At 36.6% G+C, this 25,338-nt stretch overlaps 1 protein-coding gene across 1 annotated transcript; it reads left to right on the top strand.

The window, feature by feature from the left end:
* Positions 1–13,997: 13,997 nt before the first annotated feature.
* LOC114107597 (olfactory receptor 2Y1B-like) lies at positions 13,998–14,936 on the top strand. Its single transcript, XM_027955018.2, has one exon. It carries the CDS (start codon positions 13,998–14,000, stop codon positions 14,934–14,936), a length of 939 nt encoding a protein of 312 aa, XP_027810819.2.
* The last annotated feature ends 10,402 nt before the right edge of the window (positions 14,937–25,338 follow it).

Raw genomic sequence — 25,338 nt, forward strand, 5'->3', positions numbered from 1 at the left:
TACTCTGGATATTAGGGCTGTATCTGAGGTGTGAGGAGTAAAGATTTGTTCCCAGGATGTAGGCTCTCTATTTACCTCTCTTATTGTATCTTTTGCTGAGAAAAAACTTTTTAGTTTGAGTAAGTCCCATTTGTTGATTCTAGTTATTAACTTTTGTGCTATGGGTGTCCTATTGAGGAATTTGGAGCCCGACCCCACCGACTGTAGATCGTAGCCAACTTTCTCTTCTATCAGACGGCGAGTCTCTGATTTGATATCAAGCTCCTTGATCCATTTTGAATTAACTTTTGTGCATGGCGAGAGAAAGGGATTCAGTTTCATTTTGTTGCATATGGATTTCCAGTTTTCCCAGCACCATTTGTTGAAGATGCTATCCTTCCTCCATTGCATGCTTTTAGACCCTTTATCAAATATAAGATAGTTGTAGTTTTGTGGATTGGTTTCTGTGTCCTCTATTCTGTACCATTGGTCCACCCGCCTGTTTTGGTACCAGTACCATGCTGTTTTTGTTACTATTGCTCTGTAATATAGTTTGAAGTCTGGTATCGCTATACCGCCTGATTCACACTTCCTGCTTAGCATTGTTTTTGCTATTCTGGGTCTTTTATTTTTCCATATGAATTTCATGATTGCAAGTACATGAAAAAATGCTCACCATCTCTAGCAGTCAGAGAAATGCAAATCAAAACCACCCTAAGATACCATCTCACTCCAGTTAGATTGGCAGCCATTATGAAGTCAAACAACAACAAGTGCTGGCGAGGATGTGGGGAAAAGGGTACACTTGTACATTGCTGGTGGGACTGCAAATTGGTGCAGCCAATTTGGAAAGCAGTATGGAGATTTCTTGGAAAGCTGGGAATGGAGCCACCATTTGACCCAGCTATTCCCCTTCTCGGTCTATTCCCTAAAGACCTAAAAAGAGCATGCTACAGGGACACTGCTACATCGATGTTCATAGCAGCACAATTCACAATAGCTAGACTGTGGAACCAACCTAGATGCCCTTCAATGGATGAATGGATAAAAAAAATGTGGCATTTATACACAATGGAGTATTACTCTGCATTAAAAAATGACAAAATCATAGAATTTACAGGGAAATGGATGGCATTAGAGCAGATTATGCTAAGTGAAGCTAGCCAATCCCTAAAAAACAAATGTCTAATGTCTTCTTTGATATAAGGAGAGTAGCTAAGAACAGAGTAGGGTCGAAGAGCATGAGAAGAAGATTAACATTAAACAGGGATGAGAGGTGGGAGGGAAAGGGAGAGAGAAGGGAAAATGCATGGAAATGGAAGGAGACCCTCAGAGGTATACAAAAGTACATACAAGAGGAAGTGAGGGGAAGGGGAAAAATAATACAAGGGGGACAAACGAATGTCAGTAAAGGGGGCAGAGAGAGAAGAGGGGAGGGGAGGGGAGGGGAGGGGAGGGGAGGGGGGATAGTAGAGGATAGGAAAGACAGCAGAATACAACAGACACTAGTATGGCAATATGTAAATCAATGGATGTGTAACTGACGTGATTCTGCAATCTGTATATGGGGTAAAAATGGGAGCTCATAACCCACTTGAATCAAATTGTGAAATATGATATATCAAGAACTATGTAATGTTTTGAACAGCCAACAATAAAAAATTATAAAAAAAAAAAAAAAAAAAAGAAACAATAAGAGAGGTAAATAGAGAGCCTACATCCTGGGAACAAATCTTTACTCCTCACACTTCAGATAGAGCCCTAATATCCAGAGTATACAAAGAACTCCAAAAATTAGACAATAAGAGAACAAACAACCCAATCAACAAATGGGCCAAGGACCTGAACAGACACTTCTCAGAGGAGGACATATAATCAATCAACAAGTACATGAAAAAATGCTCACCATCTCTAGCAGTCAGAGAAATGCAAATCAAAACCACCCTAAGATACCATCTCACTCCAGTTAGATTGGCAGCCATTATGAAGTCAAACAACAACAAGTGCTGGCGAGGATGTGGGGGAAAAGGGTACACTTGTACATTGCTGGTGGGACTGCAAATTGGTGCAGCCAATTTGGAAAGCAGTATGGAGATTTCTTGGAAAGCTGGGAATGGAGCCACCATTTGATCCAGCTATTCCCCTTCTCGGTCTATTCCCTAAAGACCTAAAAAGAGCATGCTACAGGGACACTGCTACATCGATGTTCATAGCAGCACAATTCACAATAGCAAGACTGTGGAACCTACCTAGATGCCCTTCAATAGATGAATGGATTAAAAAAATGTGGCATTTATACACAATGGAGTATTACTCTGCATTAAAAAATGACAAAATCATAGAATTTGCAGGGAAATGGATGGCATTAGAGCAGATTATGCTAAGTGAAGCTAGCCAATCTCTAAAAAACAAATGCCAAATGTCTTCTTTGATATAAGGAGAGTAACTAAGAACAGAGTAGGGTCGAAGAGCATGAGAAGAAGATTAACATTAAACAGGGATGAGAGGTGGGAGGGAAAGGGAGAGAGAAGGGAAATTGCATGGAAATGGAAGGAGACCCTCAGAGTTATACAAAAGTACATACACGAGGAAGTGAGGGGAACGGGAAAAATAATACAAGGGGGACAAATGAATGTCAGTAGAGGGGGCAGAGAGAGAAGAGGGGAGGGGAGGGGAGGGGAGGGGAGGGGGGATAGTAGAGGATAGGAAAGGCAGCAGAACACAACAGACACTAGTATGGCAATATGTAAATCAATGGATGTGTAACTGATGTGATTCTGCAATCTGTATATGGGGTAAAAATGGGAGCTCATAACCCACTTGAATCAAAGTGTGAAATATGATATATCAAGAACTATGTAATGTTTTGAACAACCAACAATAAAAAATTAAAAAAAAATAAAATTGCAGAGAAAGAAACATTTGGATTGTGGTGACAATGGTGTCTCTAAGTGAGACATGAAATTTGGTTTATTGAAGAGCTATTAGGACTGGAGTCAATGTAGGGACTATGGGAGGAATCCCAGGCTACAGAGTCCATGAGCAAGGGAGAAGTGGTGTTCTGAGAACACTGGATACATCAGTTTGGTTTGGACAGAGTGTGAGGGTAGAAAGAGCTGAGGACTACAAGGCAGATCTTGAGCCAGTCAGGTGGTTATAATTGCCACATTGGGGCCCAGAGGTCTCCAAGGCCAGTCTGGGTAAACAATTCTTTCTCCACTGCTCTTGAATAGATTGTACCAGTGTCCCCATGGTAGAATTGGTAGTGCTCAGCCAATTCTCCTCTGTGGGAGGTCAGGAGGTGGTCTGGTAATACACCAGCTTCTTCATTTTCTCTGCTGGTTAAGATGACTGAACCAGAGTGCAGTGGGAAGATGCTTCCCCCTCCTAGGTTCTGAGCAGGCTCCTCTGTTAAGGGAGGAAGTTTGATTTCTCCAGGACAATATTCTGGTGTAAACCCTCACTCCACAGATGAAGTGAGGACCAAAGAGGAACATGTCTTTACTAGACAGCGCTAGATGCCACAGTGTGAGATGGGTCTCACATCATCTTGAAGGCAGTGGAATCAAAAGAGGTAAAAGGAACAGTTTTCTTTAATAGAACCCTGTGTAAGAACTGACTGGGGTGCCTTCTGGCTTCTCAAGTCTCTTCCCAAACTCAAATCCTATGATGCCATTGCTCTGTCATATAAAGCGTAGACATCAAAACCAGGAGACCAAGAAGTCAAGTCATTGTTAGAATTTTTGAAAATTAATCAAGAAAGGTTGGAGCAAATCCTGGAAGTTGGTGAGAATCTATTATATTTAGAGACAATGCTGTGTGAGGAGTCGGAATTTAAAAAGAAATTTGTTAAATTCAGCCTTTGAATGTCAATCAGCTGAATAGACCCCAGCTATGGTTTTTTGGTTCTACACTGGAAAACATTAGTGTGTTATTATGGAGGATTTAATAGAAGACTCTTGAAGATCACCCTACATACATGGGGAGAGGAAGATGATTGTATGTTATTGAGTGTGAGAGCTATGGGTTTGGAATGAGAGATTGAGTCTATAAAGGTAAATCCAAACTGTGATCGACAACAGGGAAAAGAATTCTTTCATAGTTAGTTAGGTTTGGTAGTGAGTTCATTCCTCTGTAAACTAATAAGAGAGTTATAATGCGAGCATGGAAAATTTGAGAAAGGAAAATTTGATTTAAATTGAAGAATGGATGTTCTCACAATAAGGTGGAGTGTAAGGAGTTTGTAGAACATTATCCTTCACACAGGAAATTATCTTTTCTGGCTCAAATGTATCTCCATCATGGTCAGATAGTGTCATTAAATTAGGGGAAAAGCATGAAGAATTTAGTACACGATTTTTGATCTCAAGAATTTTATTATTCCCTGGGGTGTGTAGCTCAGTTTAGAATGCTTGCCCAGCATGCAAGAGTCAATGGGTTTAGTTCCCAGTCCAGAAAAAGGTTTATTTTTTACAGAATTCATGTCTAGACAAAGATTCATATACTCCAACACAAACACACAGAGATAAACATAATTATTGATTTTTGTAATATAGACAATCAATTATGCAAATGTCAAATGCTTGGGACTTAAAGAGTTAAATTTTAAAAAAGATAATTCAAGAGTAGTGAAACATAGGCTATCAGGATTGAAGATGGTGCTTGAAACGATTAAACCCAATATTCCAGATCATGTGGAAACATTTTTACAGCATCCTGTAATTTTAACTTTAAGCCTCTGAATTAGCAAAGTGAACAAAATGTCACTTTTGTTCCAGGCACTGTATGTTTAGACGACTTCACTTCTTTCAAGTTTTCATAATTGAGTCTTTGAATGTCAATTAAGGTGACTAGACCCCAATTGTGGTTTTCTGGCTCTATAATACCAGTGTATTATTATGGAGAATTTAATAGAAGAGTCTTGAAGATCACTCTAAATGCATAGATAGAGAAAGCAGATGGTGAAGCATGTTTTGTTTTCTGATGCATTTCACTGGTTGGTCCTAGTTTTGGCCTTTGGAGAAGAACAAAACAAGTTAAACACCTGTTCCATATGACCAATCTTTTTTTTATTAGTTGCTCATGACAATACAATGATCTTGACATATCATACATTTGAATCAAATGGGGTATGAATTCTCATTTTTCCAAGTGTACAGGTTGCAGAATCACATTGGTTATACGGCCACGTATATACATACAGCAATACTAGTGTCCATATGACCAATCTTTAAATAGGATATAAGCTATCATGCCTATATTTAAAGCATTCCCTGTTGTAATAAAAATACACAATGAGAAACACCTATTTCTCATAAAGAATATCTTCAGATGACTTATTGGTTTTACTGTCTTTTGAGTCTATGTATTTTGTAAAAGTTTTTATCTAAGTCTCTAACCAGAACTTGAAAAATTCTCAAAATTCTCTTTTTTATTATTTATTTATTTTTTTTCCTTTAATTTTTATTGTTGGTTGTTCAAAACATTACATAGTTCTTGACATATCATATTTCACACTTTGATTCAAGTGGGTTATGAACTCCCATTTTTACCCCGTATACAGATTGCAGCATCACATCGGTTACACATCCACTGTTTTACATATTTCTATACTAGTGTCTGTTGTATTCTGCTGCCTTTCCTATCCTCTACTATCCCCCATCCCCTCCCCTCCCATCTTCTCTCTATACCCCATCTACTGTAATTCATTTCTCCCCCTTGTTTTTTTCCCCTTTCCCCTCACTTCCTCTTGTATGTAATTTGTTATTCAAAATTCTCTTGACTAGTGCAGAGTATTGGGTACCATATGTTTATTTAAATGTGAACTCGCAGACAAATCATTTAAAAACAGAGATGGCTGCTACAAAAATAGTCAGTAGAAACATTTTATCAGTTTAATATCACTTTTTTCCATTATTCGAATGACAGATTTGGAAAATATTTAAGAAAATGGTAATTTTGAACCTTCACTTAAGGAATGTGGAATACATTAAAGATTTCATGGCATGACTGTATCCTTCAGTATATGGAGTACTGTGGTTTGAGAGGAGGTTTGGTTTATCCTGTGTGCCCCCCTAAGGAAATTTCCCACCCCTCCCCCTATATTGATTGAGACTGTTTATATAATGCCTAATGCTCTCCGTTTCCTGAGGCATCTTCACCAATGCTGGGCTTGCCTTCTGGTCCAAGCCTCTTGGGTTATGATATATAAGGCTAGTAATATCATGTGGGACCTACCAGAATTCCAGTGTAGGGTCCATCTGAGGAGTAATGTGTAACTCTTCTTGAAGATTAAAAGGCTCCTGGGGATTTCATGAGTAAGAAGAGCTTTTCTTTCCCATGATTTACAGAGGTAGGCATGAGGCAGACCCCAGCATCAAGCACAGGGAAGAGTGGAGAGAAGCTCTATGAGGGACTGGAAAATGGTCATCACTGTAGGAACTGGTTTCTGGGCGTCAGAGATGTGTCCAGTGTAGAAAGGTGAGGTTGACTCTGCTGAACACAGGGATTCACAGGCATCAGTTTTAGGAGAATTTTAGTGAGAAACTTCATTTAGATATGTGTATTGTGTTTCTGAGATCAGACTATTCTTATCAGGACTCTGGATTTTGGAAAGCAAAACACATTAATCAAGCAATGTGTTTGCAATGAAGCAGGCAGGTGCCAAGTTTTTGGTTTGGCAGAAAAAATTCAATATGAGGGAGAAAGGAAAGAAAAACATTTAACCCAGAGAGTGCATAATGTTGGGCCCCTATTCTTGCATGCCAGTTTTCTGGATAAAAAGCAGCACTATATTTCAAGGATGTAGGAATAACTCCACAACCCACTTTTTAAATAAGAGTGAAACTATTGCAAGATGGCATGCCTTTCTAAGGACCTGTTTATAGCTGATTTAGGTGAGTGCTTACAGTCTCAGGAGGATTTGGGACACTTTTATATTCTACTGATGATCTAGGCAAGCCTGTAATTGCCAATATTATAGACAAAAATATGCTCTTTCTATGTTCTAGCATGGTTGCATAGGGAAATAATCAAATTAGAAATTAAGTTGAACATGGTAATTTTTTTGCATGAGGGAAATTACAGTGCTTTATGGGATATAGCAAGGGGCTTATCTTAGAAGAGAGGAATTAAAGAATATTTATTATAGGACAATATGTTTGAACAATAATGACTTTTTTTGGTGCACATTCTTATGTGTGTGTCATATTGGTTGTGGGATATCTAATGTTTTGTGAAATATTTAGCAGCACACTTGGTCTGAATGTAGTAGATGCCAGTTGTACCAGCCCAAAATGTCTACAGACATTGTTATTTATGTACTTAGTGGTCAAACCACTCCTGTTTGTAAATCTGTATCATAAATGAAGTGATAGAGAAGTTGTGACTTGCATCCAGTTGACTTATCAGAAACTGATGACCAATTTTCTGTTTTTATTAACTGTAGTTATGGTGCCTTTCCATGATAGGGTACACAAGAGGAGGAGTTTTGAAGGAAGAGAGAATGAGTTTAGTGTTAGACATGCTGACTTTGTTTTTCCTGGGGTCTTCCAAGAGGAGATTACCAGAAAGAAGGTAGAGTTTAACAGATTTTTATTATTATTATTCGGGTAAGGTGAGGCAATGAATTAGGAAATGATTGCCACATAATAGTTTACTACTCACAGTTTCTAAGAGGAGGGGTCATACCATGACACATAGGGCACACAGTGAAGCACTAGGTTAGTTAGGATGCAGGGGTAGTGAGGGAAAATATGGAGGCAGCCTCTACTATGGTTTCTGCAGTTTGGAACAGGGCAGGCAGTTTTAACTTGAAATTTGTAAATGTGAATAGTTTCAACACACTCTGGTATTGAAAGGAAGTCTTTAATTTTATGGTATCTGACCTTGGGTTGATCAAGATACTTTACATAATGGCCCAGAGTCTGAGGACCTATTAAAAACAAATGAAGGAGATGGCTGAAATACAAGCTCTGGATTAGCTCATTTGTTCATCTAAGTTGTAGTTTCAAAAACAGTCTATTATTGTCTCTAGGAATATCTATCCCTGAGAAGGGAAGACCTCCATGGTCAACCAAGCACCAAGTGTCAAACCATCATACACATAAAATAAAAATGCATTTTTAATACAACTGGATTATTAAAGTCTGAAATTCGTATTAGACATTGTGGGTGGAGACATGTATTTGGGTGTTATCCACATAGAGATTTTGTGATTCAAGTCTTGGAATGGATGGCATTTTCTAGGAAATGTCTTTAGAATGTTAAGAGAAGAGGGTTTTGGTTGGAACCCTGAAGAGATGTAAAGATGTAGAGAATACACAAACAGGAGCATACCAAGAAGACTGACAGATGGCCAGAGAGGAAGAAAGTATTCAGGAAGGCAAGGGCAGAGGTTTTGTGTAGAAAGGGACAGTAGCCAACCTGACCAAGAAGAGAACCAAAAATGTCCTCTGTTATCCCATAAAATGTGGAGAGCACAGAATTAGTGGGTTAAGTACTGAGTGGGAGGGGAAATGGTGGAAACAGTGAACAAAGACTACTCTCTCAATAAAGTTATCTATGAAGAGGAAAAAAGACATAAAGCAGTAACAAAAACAGAACATAGAGTGAAAAGAGATATGTTCAAATGGGAGAGACTTGCTCTTAAGCAAGAACCAAGAGAAGGGAATGTTAAAGACACATTGGAAAGCCTGAATTTCAGGTTTGATTGATTTGCATTTTTGTGTTACTCTTTTCAGAAGAATTTGTTAACCTGATTTTAGGTAGGTAGACTGTAGAGAGTGCATTCCTTCAGAATTGTGCAGATATTGCAGAATGATAAGTTAAAGATACAGACATGATGACTCAAGGAATGCAAGACACATAAAGATGAATGTGAGGAGCAGACAGAAATAAAGGGGCAAAAGAATAGGCTTGAGGAAATGAGGCAGGACTTCATGAATCAAGTTCTTGGTTTGATATTTGGTACAGGGTAACTCTGTACTGGTTGGAGTAAAAGGATGTGAGGAAATGGCTAGCATATTTCCTTCCTGTATTATGGTTTTATTAAATTTGAGATTTGGGGGGTAAAATCCAAAAGTTAATAAGCTCTGTCGTGGTTTGGATCTGGATTATTCCCCCCACAACTTACATGCAGAAGTTGTGGTCTTCAGTGCAGCAATGTACAGTGGTGGACCATTTAGAAATGATTGGCTCATAGGGCTCTAATCTCATTTGTGGACTAATCCACTTGATGGATTAGTAATTCAAATGGACTACTGGCACGTGGTAGAAACTGTAGGCAGACGGGACATAGTTGAAGAAAGAAGATATGCCCTTAGGGACAATATCTTATCTCTGGCCCCTTCTTCTGTCTCTGCTCCCCAGTTGCCATGAGCTAAGCAACTTTTCTTCTGCCTCACCCTTCCCTTATGATGTTCTGTTCACCTCAGGCCCAGAACAATAGAGCCAGCCAACCATGAGTGAAACCTTTGAAACCTTTCTTCCTCTAAGCTGTTTTCAGATAGTTTGGTCATAGTGATGAAAATCTGACCAACAGGCCCTGTTGACTTATATATTGAGAATTTAGTCAACTCTTACCTCATCTTTGTCTTCTGCTTTTTAAATATTTTTATTAGCAAAATTTTTTCTCGTGAACATTTAATGTATAAAACATGATGACATGGCATACATTTAAGTAGGATAATTGTTAATATCATGAAGCAAGTTAACATACATTGTTATACACAATTTCTCATTTTTTCTTTGTTTTTATGGCAAGAACAGCAGAATAACTAAAGTTTGTTAACATAAATTCCAAATACAATACAATATTGTTGCCTATTGTCTTCAGGTTGTGTTTAGATCTCTAGATTTTTTTTATCCTAAATGTGTTCTATTTTGAATCCTTTGACCTATATCTTCACCTTTCATCCTCCCACCTAATCCTGGAAACCACATTTCATTTAGTATCTCTGTATATTTGATTTATTTTTCTTTTACATTGTACATCTAAATGAGATCAAGCAATTTTTTGTTTTTCTATTTCTGGCTTATTTCCCTTATATAGTGTCTCCCAGTTTTATCTCTGTGGTAGCAAATGGCAAGATATTTTTGTATTGTTCATTTTGAGTTGTTCTTCGCATGATATAGGCTCAATTTCATTCTTTTGCATGTGGAAATTTATTTCTGCCAGCACCATTTATGGAAGACACTATTCTTTCCTCATTGTGTTCCTGGTGAAAAATTAATCAAATATATTGCTCTTTATGTCTAGGCCAAATCTTCTGTTCTACAGGGCTATTTGTTTTTTTGTTTGTTTGTTATGATTGCTTTGTAATAAAAATTGAAATTAGAATATGTGATGCCACAACTCAAAGTATACTCAATATAATTGAAATTATATATAATTACAATTTTATACACATATACATATAATTTATTTGGATCTTTGGGGTTGTCCTTTACTTTTTGTGAATAACTGAAATATGTGCAAGTTTTGGGTCCTTCATTCCATATTTCTCCAAGTAAAGTTTAAAGCTAAATTCAATTCTTCCAGTTCAAAGATATCTCATTCTTTTATCTACTAAAGTGGCCATTTATATTTTATATTATATTTTAAATGTCCACATTTCATCATGTTGAAATACTTTTATGTTATAGTTTTATTCTTTATCCATGCTGATTATAGTTCTAAGTTTTTGTTCAATTTCAAATATATGAAGCATATCCATGTGACATTATAAAAATCACTCACAAACATATAGAGCAGTAACAATTAAATAGTTTGTGCCACTAAGTTAGAAACAGTGAAAGTGTGTTAACTCTTTCACATTGCAAAAAGAAACCAATATTTTGGGGACATTTATATGCCCAAGGCATTGTCTAAGGGTAGGAATGCATTCATTAATTTAGTCATCAAATTTTTCATGATTCTTATATTTACCAGGTACTGCCCTGGAATAGGGATATAAGGGTGACTAAGTTAAGCAGAACCTATTGCATGTGATGAATAAATATAAGTTCTAAAAATCAGAATAGAATACATATCATTTAATCCCAATCAAAATCTTATGAAATAAGTTATTTATTTGTTACATAGATAAGTAGAATAAGACTCATAGATATGAATTTTTTAGAACAGGTGGAACAGTCAGTCAGTGGTAGACTTGAGCAGTAGGAACAGTTATTCACACTAGAGCTGTTGCTCTCTACTAAGGTGGTCATTTAATAAAAAGTTCTGGAGTATTGGTTAAGGTATGTGTGAATTAATACTTCAGTATTAACTCACAATTTATTTATCTTTTCCCTTGTGACTGCAAGATAGCCTCCAAATTCATTATTTTCATTGACCCAACATAGATCCATTGATGATGATGTTCCAGTTCAGTATTTGTATGGAGAAAAATCAGCTAATTAGCAGGAGGCATCACAATACCAGATCATAAAGTATACTACAGAGATATAGTAACAAAAATGGCATGGTATTGGTACCAAAGTAGACATGTAGACCAATAGTGTAAAATAGAAGAAACATAGACAAACTCATATAAATATAGTTTTCTCATACTAGACAAAGGCACCAAAAACATACATTGGAGAAAAGATAATCTATTCAACAAATGGTACTGGGAAAACTGGAAATCCATATGTAGCAACATGAAATCAAACCCCTATCTATCTCTCACCTTGCACAAAACAACTCAAAGTGGATCAAGGACTTAGTATAACAGAGATCCTGCACCTAACAGAAGAAAAAGTAGGCCTAAATCTTCATCATGTTGGCTTAGGATGTGACTTCCTGAACAAGACTCCTAAAGTGCAATAAGTAAAATCAAAAATCAATAAATAGGATGGATTCAAACTAAAAAGCTTCTTCTTAGCAAAAGTAACAATCAATAATGTGATGAGAGAGCCTACAGAATGGGAAAAAATCTGTACCACACACACCTCAGATAAAGCACTAATCTCCAGGATATATAAAGAATTCAAAAAACTTAGCACCCAAAAAACAATAACCCACTCAATAAATGGGCTAAGGAACTGAACAGACACTTCACAGAAGAAATACAGTTCATCAAAAATATATGAAAACATTTCATCACCTCTAGCAATTACAGAAATGCAAATCAAAACTACTCTAAGATTTCATCTCACTCAAGTCAGAATGGCAATTATCAAGAATACAAGCAATAATAAGTGTTGGCAAGGATGTGGGGAAAAAGGTCCACTTATACATTGCTGGTGGGACTGCAAATTGGTGGAACCATTCTGGAAAGCAGTATGGAGATACCTCAGAAAACTTGGAATGGATCTATCATTTGACCCACTTATCCCACTCCTTGGTTTATACCCAGAGGACTTAAAATCAGCTGATCCATGTGGATGATGACCCATAGTAGGGCCAGGGCATAGGAAAGAATGAAGGAACTTTGGTTGGTGAAGAGGGCAGTGAGGGTAAGGGTGGGGTTGTGGGGATGGGAAGGAGGGTAGAATGAGACAGACATTATTACCCTATGTACATGTATGATTACACTGCTGGAGTGGTTCTGCACCATGTACATATAGCCAGAGGAATGAGAAGTTGTGCTCTATTTGTGTACAATATGTCAAAATGCATTCTACTATAAAATTAATTAATTAATTAATTAATTAATTAATAATAATAAAGGGAAAAAAGAATCAGCTAATTAGGGAAAAGATGTTTCATACTGAGCACAGCCAGGCTTTGTTAATCACCTGTTTTCTGTTTTGCTTCCTGACATATTTTCATATGACATTTTTGGATCTTTGCCACAAGAAAGACCAACCTTTCATGGAAGGTAATTTTTCATGCCTATCCCTTTTCTAACCTCATTAAGGTATGTTGTTAGTTAATATGTAGGTTTCTTAGAGGAATAGAATTTTGAGATTAGAAAGCCTAATGCTACACATTACAAAATTTATTTAACAGCTATTAAGTGTAATAATAAGCATTAATTTTTCATATCTTGAGTATCATACAGGAAGAAACTAATATTTTTAATATTGAACTTATTCTCTATGAATGAGGAGTTCACAGCTCAAGAAAGGACAAAGATATGTAAAAAGAATTTTAGTGAGAGGACAAGTGCTAGAAAGGAGCTGTACAAAAGGGCTGGGCTAGAAAAATAAGAACAGCTCTTTCACATATGTACATAGGAAAGTTATGTCAAATTCGTGCCACTGTCTTTCTCATTCTGATTCCCTCACCCCTTCTCTTCATTGTCCTTTGTCTAATCTAGTGAACTTCTATTCTTCCCCCTCTACCCACCTAGTTGGTTGATGAAGTCAGGGGAGGGGTATTCCAGGCATGATGACTCAACACTTGGAACATTTTTCTTTTTGCCATCAAGGCATGAATCCACACCCTTCTCAGTCCATGTGACAGATGGTATCTGATCATGAACTGGGCTTCCAGGACGGATGCACTGGTTAAGTTCTTCTAGCAGAAGGTAGCTTATTAGCATTCAGGTGGGATTAAATTTGTGATCTCAGTCTGCTTAATCCTTGACTCAAACCTGAAATAGGATTCCTAACAGATCATGGAGAAGAGCAAAGGGAATAATAATGCTGCACTTTTACACCTTAGATATTTAAAAGCAATTTAAAATTACTATGTTTTGTCCTAATCTCAATGCAATGTAGAGATAATGTCATGTCTACTTCAAGACAAAGAAGCATCAGATCTGTAAGTCTGAGTGACCTGGCTAACATCACAGAACACACAGGCAGCAGGGCTATTGTTCAAAGATGACATCATTTCCAATCCAGTGATTTACACATTTAAGGAAAGAGTAAAATAGAAGACTTCATAAAACTGAACTGATTAGCAAAATAAAGAAATGTATTACTGAGGGAGTACTGTGAATACCTTTTTTCAATGTTTTATTTTTAAATTTTGTATTTGTTCTTTTTAGTTATATGTGATAATATATTTAATCTTGATAAAATGTTTTAATTCATGTTCTTTGTAAAGGCATTGAATTGTCTTTCATTTTTTGTGCAGGTGCAAGGCTATGGGAGGTTTCAATACCAGTTTTGAAGAAGGCTTCATTTTGGTGGGCTTCTCAGATTGGCCTCAACTGGAACTTATCTTTTTTGTCTTCATTTCAATTTTCTACTCTCTGACCCTCTTTGGCAACACCACCATCATTGTTCTCTCCCAACTGGACCCTCGACTGCACACACCCATGTACTTCTTCCTCTGCCACCTCTCCTTCCTGGACCTCTGCTATACCACCAGCACTGTGCCCCAGCTGCTGATCAATCTTTCTGGACTTGACAGGACCATTAGCTATGGACGGTGTGTGGCCCAGCTCTTCATTGTCCTCTCCCTGGGTGGAACTGAGTGTGTGCTTCTGGTGGTGATGGCCTTTGACCGCTATGCTGCTGTGTGTCATCCTCTCCACTACACAACCATCATGCACCCCCTTCTCTGCCAGTCCCTGGCTATTGCTGCCTGGGTGGGAGGTCTCATGAACTCTCTGGTTCAGACAAGCCTCATGATGGCCATGCCTCTCTGTGGCCTCCATTACCTGAACCACTTCTTCTGTGAGATGCTTGTACTCCAGAAGTTGGCTTGTGAGGATACAGGAGGCACAGAGGCCAAGATGTTTGTGGCCCGAGTCATAATCATTGTTATTCCTACAGCATTGATTCTAGGCTCCTATGCACACATTGCTCAGGCAGTGCTGAGGATCAAGTCAATGGCAGGGCGCAGAAAGGCTTTTGGGACCTGTGGGTCCCACCTCCTTGTGGTTTGTCTGTTTTATGGCTCAGCCATGTACACATACCTCCAACCCTTGGGCAATTACTCTGAGAGTGAAGGAAAGTTTGTTGCTCTTTTTTATACTATAATTACCCCTATGCTCAATCCTCTGATCTATACCCTAAGGAACAAGGATGTGAAGGGGGCTCTGTGGAAGCTGGTGGGGAGAGGCAGAGACTTGGGATAGGAGGATAAAAGAGGGTTAAAAACATTTCCTGTCACAGCTCTCTCCTTATGGAGCCCATCTTGTTTCTTATAGGATGGTTAGTGTGTAGATAACAGTTCTCTAACTTAGCATTATCTTCTCCAATGCCATCCATTTACCTGCAAATGCCATGATTTTATTCTCTTTTATTGCTGAGTAAAATTCCATTGTGTATATGCCACAGTTTTTCTATCCATTCATCCATTGAAGGGCATTCTGCTGTCGTGTATTTAAAATAATAAAATCAATTAAATAAAAAAGATAATAGTTCTCAGTAGGGCACAGCATTTTTAAAAAAATTTCTTTGTTTGAAATTTTGAAGGGGAGATCTCTTGAGATGTTTATTTGCTATGATATTTGTTCAGTGGTGAGTAAGTTCTAAGGGAATGAGATGGGAAGGGGGTGCATCATGACCATATAAGAAAAATGATGTTGGGTCCTTGGCATGTTTGGGAATCAGAGTATCATCAGTTCAGACTGACCACACTTTTTCCATTACCAATGTGGTGCCATAAAGATGACACTATGACAAAGGCAGAGGACATGAGTTCACCCTGATTTTCTAATTATCTGGGATTCTGCCACATTCCTTCATATCTCAGGACCTTTTCTCAAAAGTTTCTTACCATTTTGTGATACTTGGAACAAATAAAAATTATGAACAGAACTACTTCATGGAGCATATAAATTTCAGACATGGGTGTCATTTATCTATTGAAGAAATAAGCAACCATGTTATTCTTGAGTAATAGGAGAAAGCAACTTCTTGCCAGCTTCAGAAAGAGTCTCAGTGATGCTACTGGAGTCATGGAGAAGAAATTTCCCATGTAAGGTCAAAGAGAATAAAGAAGAAATGAGTATGCAAATTATGAATTTAAAATGAATTATAATCACATATTATATGTTGGCAGAGTGAAGAAAAAAATATATAAAATATTGCTCTCAAAGAAATTTACCATAGGACATAAATTGAAGCAAAGTGCTAATTCATCATTTTAACACATGTGGAAGCTTATTTGAGATCTTCTATTCCACTTTTTCATGTTTATGTTTCTTTATTTCAGTATCATATTTTAGTCATTATCGTTTTATTTCATGTACTTAAAGAATAGTGTCATGTTAAAAGTGCAGGTATCATTCTTTTCTATTGATTTTTTATATATGACAGTGGAATGCATTACAATTCATATTAGAATATACAGCACATTTTTCATATCTCTGGTTGTATATAAAGTATATTCACATAAATTTGTGTCTTCATGCTTGTACTTTGGATAATGATGTTCATCATATTCCACCATCATTTCTAACCTCCTGCCTCCTCCCTTCACCTACCACCTCTCTGCTCTATCTCGAGTTTGGAGTTTGTCTATTTCTTCTATGCTCCCCCTCCCTACCCCACTATGAATCAGCCTCCTTATATCAGATAAAACATTTGGCTTTTTTTTTGGGGGGGGGGATTGGCTAACTTCACTTAGCATTATCTTCTCTAACGCCATTCATTTCCCTGCAAATGCCATGATTTTATTTTCTTTTATTGCTGAGTAATATTCCATTGTGTATATAGGCCACATATTTTTTATCCATTCATCTACTGAAATCAAGGTTGGTTCCACATTTTAGCTATTGTGAATTGTTCTGCTATAAACATTGATGTGGCTGTGTTCCTGTAGTATGCTGTTTTTAAGTCCTTTGGGTATAGACTGAGGAGAGGGATAGTTGGGTCAAATGGTGGTTCCATTCCTAGTTTTCTAAGGAATCTCCACACTGTTTTTCATATCGGCTGCACTAATTTGTAGTCCCATCAGCAATGTATGAGTGTACCTTCCCACCCCACATTCTTGCCAACAGTTATTTTTGTTTATCTTCCTAATAGCTACCATTCTGATAGGAATGAGATGAAATCTTAGAGTAGTTTTGATTTGCTTTTCTCTATTTGCTAGAGATGATGAACATTTTTTCATATATTTGTTGATTGATTGTATATCCTCTTCTGAGATGTGTCTATTCAGTTCCTTGGCCCAATTATTGATGGGTTATTTGTTTCTTGGTGTTTAGTTTTTTGAGTTCTTTATATACCCTAGAGATTAGTGCTCTATCTGATGTCACCCATCACACAGCAGGTATCTATCTTAATAATCTTTTTGGTTTGATGGAGTAATCTTTTTTTTCAATACTAATCACCATTATTTGCTTAAGATAGGAAAACTTGTGTAGAGTAAATTGTCATTGATACTAAAATTGTATTGAGTTAGTTTTCTATATTCATGTTTTGTTATATTCCTTGCTTAATCATGATGAAACTAAAGGTCCAGTGTGTTTAAGTAACTTATTCAAGTTTACATAGCCAATGTGGGTTCAATATGTGACCCAGGCTTCTGCAATTCTAAATACAACTCTTACTTCAATGTTCTGCTAGTTTTTTTTCTGACAGTGAATTTTTAATAGATGAAGACTGAGGCTAGAAAGAAAGGTAGGAGGTAAAAAGGGTGTCATGACAATACAATAGAGAAAGGACAGTCTATTTAATGAGTGGTTCTGGGACAACTAGCTGTGCATATGAAAAGAATAAATTGATTTTCTGAGATATACAATAAAAGTAAAACTATACAAACAGGACCACATTAAACTTAAAAACATCTGGGCATCAAAGAACATAATCGACAAAGGGACAAAATATTTTCAAATCACGTATCTAATAATAATTAATATCCAGAATATAATGACCACCTACAATTCAACAACAACAACAACAGATAACCCAACTAAAAATGTACAAGGGTGTTGAACATACATTTTTTTTCTGAAGAAGATATATAAATGGTCAGTAATTATATGAAAAGATGCTCAAGTTACTAATCATTAGGTTAATGCAAATCAGAACCCCAAGGATATACTGCTTTATACCCATTAGAATAAGTGTCATTTAAAAATTCCAAAGATAACAAGTATTGATAAGAATGTGGGGGTATTGTAACTCCTATGCATTCTTTAAAAAATATATTGGTTCATTTTATTTATACACGACAGTAGAATCCATTTTGACATGATTATAAAAGCATGGAATATATCTTGTTCTAATTCGATCCCCAGTACCTTGATGGAATGTGAAATGTTATCTCTATGAAAAAAGTAGGAAGTTTCCTTAAAAAATAAAAATACAATTAAAATATGATTTAGCTATTTTACTTCATGGTATCTATACTTTGGAAATCAGGTTCTCAAAGATATATTTTCATACTCATCATATTAGTCATGTCTTTCTGGAGAGACAGGTACAATATGTGATGTGGGGGAGAGAGAGGTGAGGGCATTCATTAGGGGAATTTGCAATACAGTTATGGAGGCTGAGAAACCCCACACTAGGCCAACTGCAAGCTGGAGAACATGGGATAATGGTAGAATTGCTCAGTTAAAGCCTAAAAACCTCAGAAAAAGGGAAGCCAATGCTGTAACTCTTATCCAAGGCTGGAGGACTGAGAGTCAGTGATCCCTGGTTTAAATTCTGGAGTCCACAGTCTGGGAAGCCTGCAGTCCTGATGCCTAATGTGAAGATAAATACGAGGTCTCAACTCCAGGAGAGTGAGAGAAATAATTCACTTTTCCTGTTTTTTGTTCTAGCCTGGATTATAGCTAATTGAACAGTGCCTGCTAAACATGAAAGCAGATCTTCCCAACTCAGTCCACTGACTAACATTAAAATGTACTCTGGAAATGCCCTCATAGACACATGTAGATAATGCGTTACCATTCTCTTGGGATTTCTTTTTTTATTTGCAAATTGTTCTAATTAGTTATAGAAGACAGTAGAATGCATTTTGACACTTTGTACACAAATGGAGCACAACTTCTCCTTCCTCTGGCTGAACATGGTGCAGAGTCACATCGAGAATGTATCCTACATGTATATACCCTATACGTCTGTCTCATTTCACTGTCCTTCCCATCTCCATACCTCCTCCTTTCCCCTCACTCCCCTTTGTACAATCCAAAGTCCCTTCATTCCCGACCCCATTATGGATCACCATCCACTTATCAGAGGAAACATTTTGCCTTCGACTTTTTGGGGTTGGTTTATTTCATTTAGCATGATATTTCCAGCTCCATCCATTGACCTGCAAATGCCATGATTTCATTCTTTAAGGCTGAGTAATAGTCCATTGTGTATATGCACCATATTTTCTTTATCCATTCATCTGTTGAAGGGCATCTGAGTTGGTTCCATAGTTTAGCTAGTGAACAGAGCTGCTATAAACATTGATGTGGCTGTGTCACTGTAGTATGCTGATTTTAAGTACTTTGGGTATAAACTGAGGCTCAAGTTGACTGGATTAAGAAATTGATCTCCAAACTTGTTTCTATAGCACCATTATTGACAATAACCAAGATGTGGAAGCAACACCAGTGTTTACATAGAGATGAATGGATACATAAGTGTGACACACACACATAATGAAATATTACTCAGCATTGAAAAAGTTGATTTTGAAATTAGAGAAATGCAAATCAAAACTACTCTAAGATTTCATCTCACTTTAGTCAGAATGGCAGTTATACAAGTAACAATAAGTGTTGGCAAGGATGTCGGGGGAAAGGCACTCATACATACATTGCTGGTGGGACTGCAAATTGGTGCAACCAATTTGGAAAGTAGGATGGAGAGTTCTTAAAAAACTTGAAATAAAACCACTATTTGACCCAGCTATGTCACTCCTTGGTCTATACCCAAAGGACTTAAAAATAGCATACTACACAGACTCAGCCACATCAATGTTTATAGTAGCACAATTCACAATAGACAAACTGTGGAAGCGATCTAGATGCCCTTCAATAGATAAATGGACAAAGAAACTGTGATATATATATATATATATATATATATATATATATATATATATATATATATATATATATATATAAAATTATACACCCACAATGGACTATTACTCAGCATTAATCGAGAATAAAATAATGGCATTTTCAGGTTAATGATGGAGTTGGAGAATATCAAGCACAGTAAGCCAATCCCAAAAAACCAAAGGCCAAATGTTTTCTCTGATAAGCAGATGCTAATCCAAAAAGTGTGTGGGGGGGGCATGGGATGAATGGAGGAACTTTGGATTGGGCAAAGGGGAGGGAGAGATGGGGAGGGGTATGGGGGTAGGAAAAATGGTGGAATGAGACAGACATCATTACCCTAGGTTCATGTATGATTGCATAAATGTTGTTACCCTATTTCATATACAACCAGAGAAATGAAAAATTGTGCTCCATTTCTGTACAATGAATAGAAGAGCATTATGCTGTCAAGTATAACTGATTAGAACAAATTTTAAGAAAAGGTAATTTGACATATGCTACAACATGGATGAACCTTGTGAAATATAAAGCATAAGCAAAGTTAAATAATCCATCACAAATAGACAAATACTGTATAATCCTACATACAGGAGGGGGAGCAGCCTAAACCAGGCAAATTCATTAGAAACAGAACATAGTTTTTTTTTTTTGCAGGGATTAGAGAAGACGAAAATAAGAAGTTGTTTGATAGGAAAGAGTTTCAGTTGTATGATAATAAAAAAGTTCTGCTGAGGGAGAAGATAAGTGGTTTTGAGGTAGGGTACATTTCCCAGAATTTCTTAGCACCAGGTTTAAAAGGTTAGACAAGGTAGAAAACTGAGGGAACTCACTGAAATTTAATACTGGATGATAAAAGAAAACAGAGATGCAGAAAGTTGGATGTATCAAACATAATATAAGAAATAATATGTTAGAGACATGCCAGTTTGGCTGGTGGCAGCTGAGGAGGGGAGAGTTCAGGCAGAGATAGAGATTGAAATACAAATGAGAACAGAAGGGAAGCATGGCAGAAAAAAAAGATTGCATTGAGGGGAATCTGTGGAATAAAGAGTGATCTTAATGGACCCAGAGTTGGTGGTGGAAGTTGTTAAATGAAAAGCAACCAAAAACACTCAGCCTATGGGTAGAGATTGTTTGGCTGGAACCAGGGTCATTGAAGTGGGAACTATTTATAAGTGTTGCTCCTCTGTAAGCAGAGGAAAAAGATGGGGAACTCATAAAGAAAGTTTTCCACTGATCTAGCAGTCACCTATTATGGGGCCCAGAGTGTGATGGACTAGTGTGACTGAAATAGGCACAGAGAGGTTTGTGTCTAGGGCATCCAGGCTCCAGATATACACACACACACACACACACACACACACATTCACACACACATACACACAGAGAGAGAGAGAGAGAGAGAGAGAGAGAGAGAGAGAGCCTTTGTAGCTGTTATACCTTAAGAGCTATTGGGAAAATGATAATAATGGCTAGAGAGGAGTATCTGAATTCCAGGGATGGTACTAGTTAATTTACATCCATAGTAGTGAATGCAAAACCTGTGTAGGTTTAGACCTGCACCTAAAAAGTGGAATTTATGGAAAGCATCTGGGACCCAAAAGTTCAGTGGAAATTGGAACATCCCCAGCAACAGCAGGTGTGGATCAAATCTCAAATACTCAAATACCAACAGAGTCCCAAATGTTAGCCAAGACTAAAATCCAACTATTGGAACTTACAATTTAGAACTCTACTTTGCTCATGCTATGGAAATACCCAATTTGCTGATACACCTCTGTCTATCCACCCTATACTGGAAGATGAAATGCTGATGTCTACTACAGCCAGCTTTGGTCCTAGCTACAATGACTGACAGCTAGGTGAGGAACACAAATATATTAGACTTAACAACCCCCAGTTCATGAAGGATTACAGGGCCAAAAATAAATTTAAGAATTAAAATCCATTTTTACCAACAGTTTTGACCACTTCAGAAACAAGTCCTTTATTTCTCATTAAGAATTTTTCTTTTTTTCTTATAATTCTCCCATTTTTTAGTTTTTTGTTTTAATTTTTAATTACTTTCAAATTTTATCATTATATTTTTTTACTATGCAAGTTTGTGTGTTCTCAGTGCATAAATATGTTAAAAATATATACATGTAAATTATGTGAATATGTATACATTCATATATATCCATATAATATTAATTGCTTTCTTTTTTTCCACCTGTGTGTTATTTAGCCTTGGTTTGTCTTAGGGGATGTAAAATTATGTGTGGGTTTGGGTGCTTTCATGTTATTTTTGTTTGTACCTTTGTTTTTGTCCCTCTTAATGTCCCTTTGGAACCAACCTAGATGTTTTTTTTTTCTATCCCCACTAATAAACAAATTTTCCTTCCTCTCTTTAATTTTCTTATTACTTTTAGTTAGCCTTTTGCTTTTATCCTTCATTTTAGCCATCACCTGCTACCTATCTCCTGCCTCTCCTCTGTTCATTTTTTAAATATTTCAAGCTTTCTCTTGCCTTCCTACCCTATTTTATCTTCACTTAAGAAACTGTAATCCGACCTTATGATAGAACTATATAGTTTTTGTAATTCCTGCCCCATTCATGTTGTTTTGATTATTAATAAGATGGATAACTTGGCAGAAACTACTGTTTAATGCCTGACCTAGTTCATAACTTTTTATTGTTAGTATTGATGTTAAATGCTGACACCACCATTCCTGTACATATGGTGATTATTGCCATAGAAGTCAAAGTAGAAATGAGACAGTTATATAAATTTTGTACATCTGTTGCTAATGTTAGTTCTAGCCCTATAAGAGAGGCTGGAAAAAGATTGGGACAAATTAAGTTCACAGAGTAGAGATCCTTCTGCTGAGTAATATTCACAACTCAGCCGAGTAACAACAAATCTCACCACCATGCAAGATTTGGCCCCACCCAAGCCTCAACCATAGTACAACACATAGAATAGGGTAGACAAAAAAAATCCCAATGTACATTTATGCTCCGAGGAAGAACAACTAGAGGGGAACTCATCTTCCACTCTTAGACGTCTACTCATACCTCAAAAACAGAGGTCCCAGAACAACAACAACAACAAAAATAACTACATATGAAAGAACACATGTATAAAAGAGGAAGGGGAATCCATCTCAATTGCTGTGCATGTCTAAGATCCCTGAAAATATGAGGAAAGAGGCAAACAAATCTACCCTCAAAATTCACAATTCCTCAACAAAGGATCCCACATATATGGAAGTACATGAAATTCTAGAGAAAGATTATAAAAAACTGATTATTAAAGTTTTCAATGAACCAAAATAAAACATAAGGAATTAATTTTAAAAAAACAAATACAGGAGATGAAGTACCATTTCAATAAATAAATGGATAAATTTATTTATAATATGATTGGAAAATAAACCAATCATAACTCTGGAAATAAAAAACACAATGAATAAAATAAAAAATTCCCTTGGAAGTATCACCAGCAGAATAGATTGTGGAGGAAACAGAACTTCAGGCCTTGAAGACAGGGCATATGAACTTGAATACTCAGTAGGCAATAAAGGGAAAAAAGACTATGATCAGAACATACAAGAACTCTAGGAAAACATCAAAAGAACAAAGTGGAGAGCCATTGTGATAGAAGACAACATGAAGATACAAGCCAAAGACATTAAGAACATCTTCAATGACATAGTAACATAAAAATTTCTCATAACAGAAATGAGATAGAATCCACATATGGGAGGGAGATACATAGGATCCTAAAGAGACAAGATCAGAACTAAATCTCCCCAAGATACATCATAATCAAAATTCCTAACAGAAAAAATTAGGAAAGAATATTAAAAATTGCAAGAGAAAAAATGTCAGGTCACATTTAGAAGCAAACAAGGCTCATTTTTGACTTCTTACTCAGACATTAAAATCAAGGTGTGACTGAAATGAGATACTACAAGCTCTGAAAGAGAACTGTTGCCAGCCAAAATTGCTCTATCCAGCAAAGCTCTCTTTCAAAATTGATGGGAAAATAAAAACTTTACATGGCAAGGATAAACTAAAAGAATACTTGACAACTAAGCCATCACCACAAAGAATACTCAAAGATACAATGCACACAGAGGGAACCCCCAAACAGCCCCCAAAGCTCCCAAATACATAAACAAACTAAATGAAAATCAAGTCAGATTTAAATATAGCAAAGAGACCAAAATTGCAGAACACAAATACTCATATCCATAATAAAACTGAATTCAACCCCTCAATTATAAGACATAGATTAACAGAATGGATTAAAAAACAAGATCCACTCTACACTGTTTGAAGACTTGTCACATATGCAAAGATGCATACAGTCTGAAAGTAAAAAGGACAGGGAAAAAATTCTCTGAAAATGGAGTCTGGGAACAAGTAGGAGTAGCTATTCTCACATCTGACAAAGCAAATTTCAAGCAAAAATTAATCACAAGTGGCAAAAAAGGTCATTACATGCTGGTAAAGGGAACAATCCAAGAAGCATATATAATGATTGAAAATATATATGCCCCATATTAGTGCATATAATTACATGAAAATACTTCTTGATTTAAACCCCAGATATATCCCAATAGAATAAGACTGGGTGATTTCAATACACCTTTGACATCAATAGACATGTCACCCATACATAAAAATCAATGAAGATATTTCTGACCTAAATTATACTATAAATCAAATGAACTTACTAGACATCAACAGATTATGTCATCCACAAACAGCTTTCTTCATCAGGTTATAGAATCTTTTCTAAAACAGACCATATTCTAGGATGCAATGTAAGCCTTTGTAAATGTGAAAAAATGATACAATCCCATGCATTTTCTCAGATTTTAGTGGAATGAAACTAGAAATCAACAGCAAGAAAATAATAGAAACCACATAAGTACATGAAGATTGAACAATATTCTTTTCAGTGAAGAATGGATCATAGAAGAAATTCTTAGAAACAAGTAAGAACAGAGGAACCACACATCAAAATCTCTGGGAAAGTATGAAAGCAGTTCTAAGAGAAAATTCATATCACTGATTGCTCATATATAAAAAAGAGGGATCCTGAATGAATAATATTATGCTCCTCCTCAAGGCCCTATAAGAGGAAGAACAAACTATTTCCAAATTAGTAGGAGACAGGAAATAATTAAGATTAGAACAGAAAGTAATAAAATAGAGATTGAAAAGACAATACAAAGAATCAATTAAACAAGCCAAGTGCAGTGGCATAAGCCTGTAATCACAGTGGCTCAGGAAGCTGAGGCAAGAGGATCAAGAGTTCAAAGCCAGCCTCAGCAAAAGCAAGGCACTAAGCAACTCAGTGAGACTCTGTCTCTAAATAAAAATATAAAATAGGGCTGGGGATTTGGATCAGTGGTCAAGTGCCCCTGAGTTCAACCCCTAGTATCTTCCTCCCCCAAATCAATTAAACAAAGAGTTGATTCTTAGAAAAGTTAATAAGATTAATAAACCCTCAGCTAAACTAACCAAAAG

Source organism: Marmota flaviventris, chromosome 5, assembly GCF_047511675.1.
Source record: "Marmota flaviventris isolate mMarFla1 chromosome 5, mMarFla1.hap1, whole genome shotgun sequence".
Lineage (NCBI taxonomy): Eukaryota > Metazoa > Chordata > Mammalia > Rodentia > Sciuridae > Marmota > Marmota flaviventris.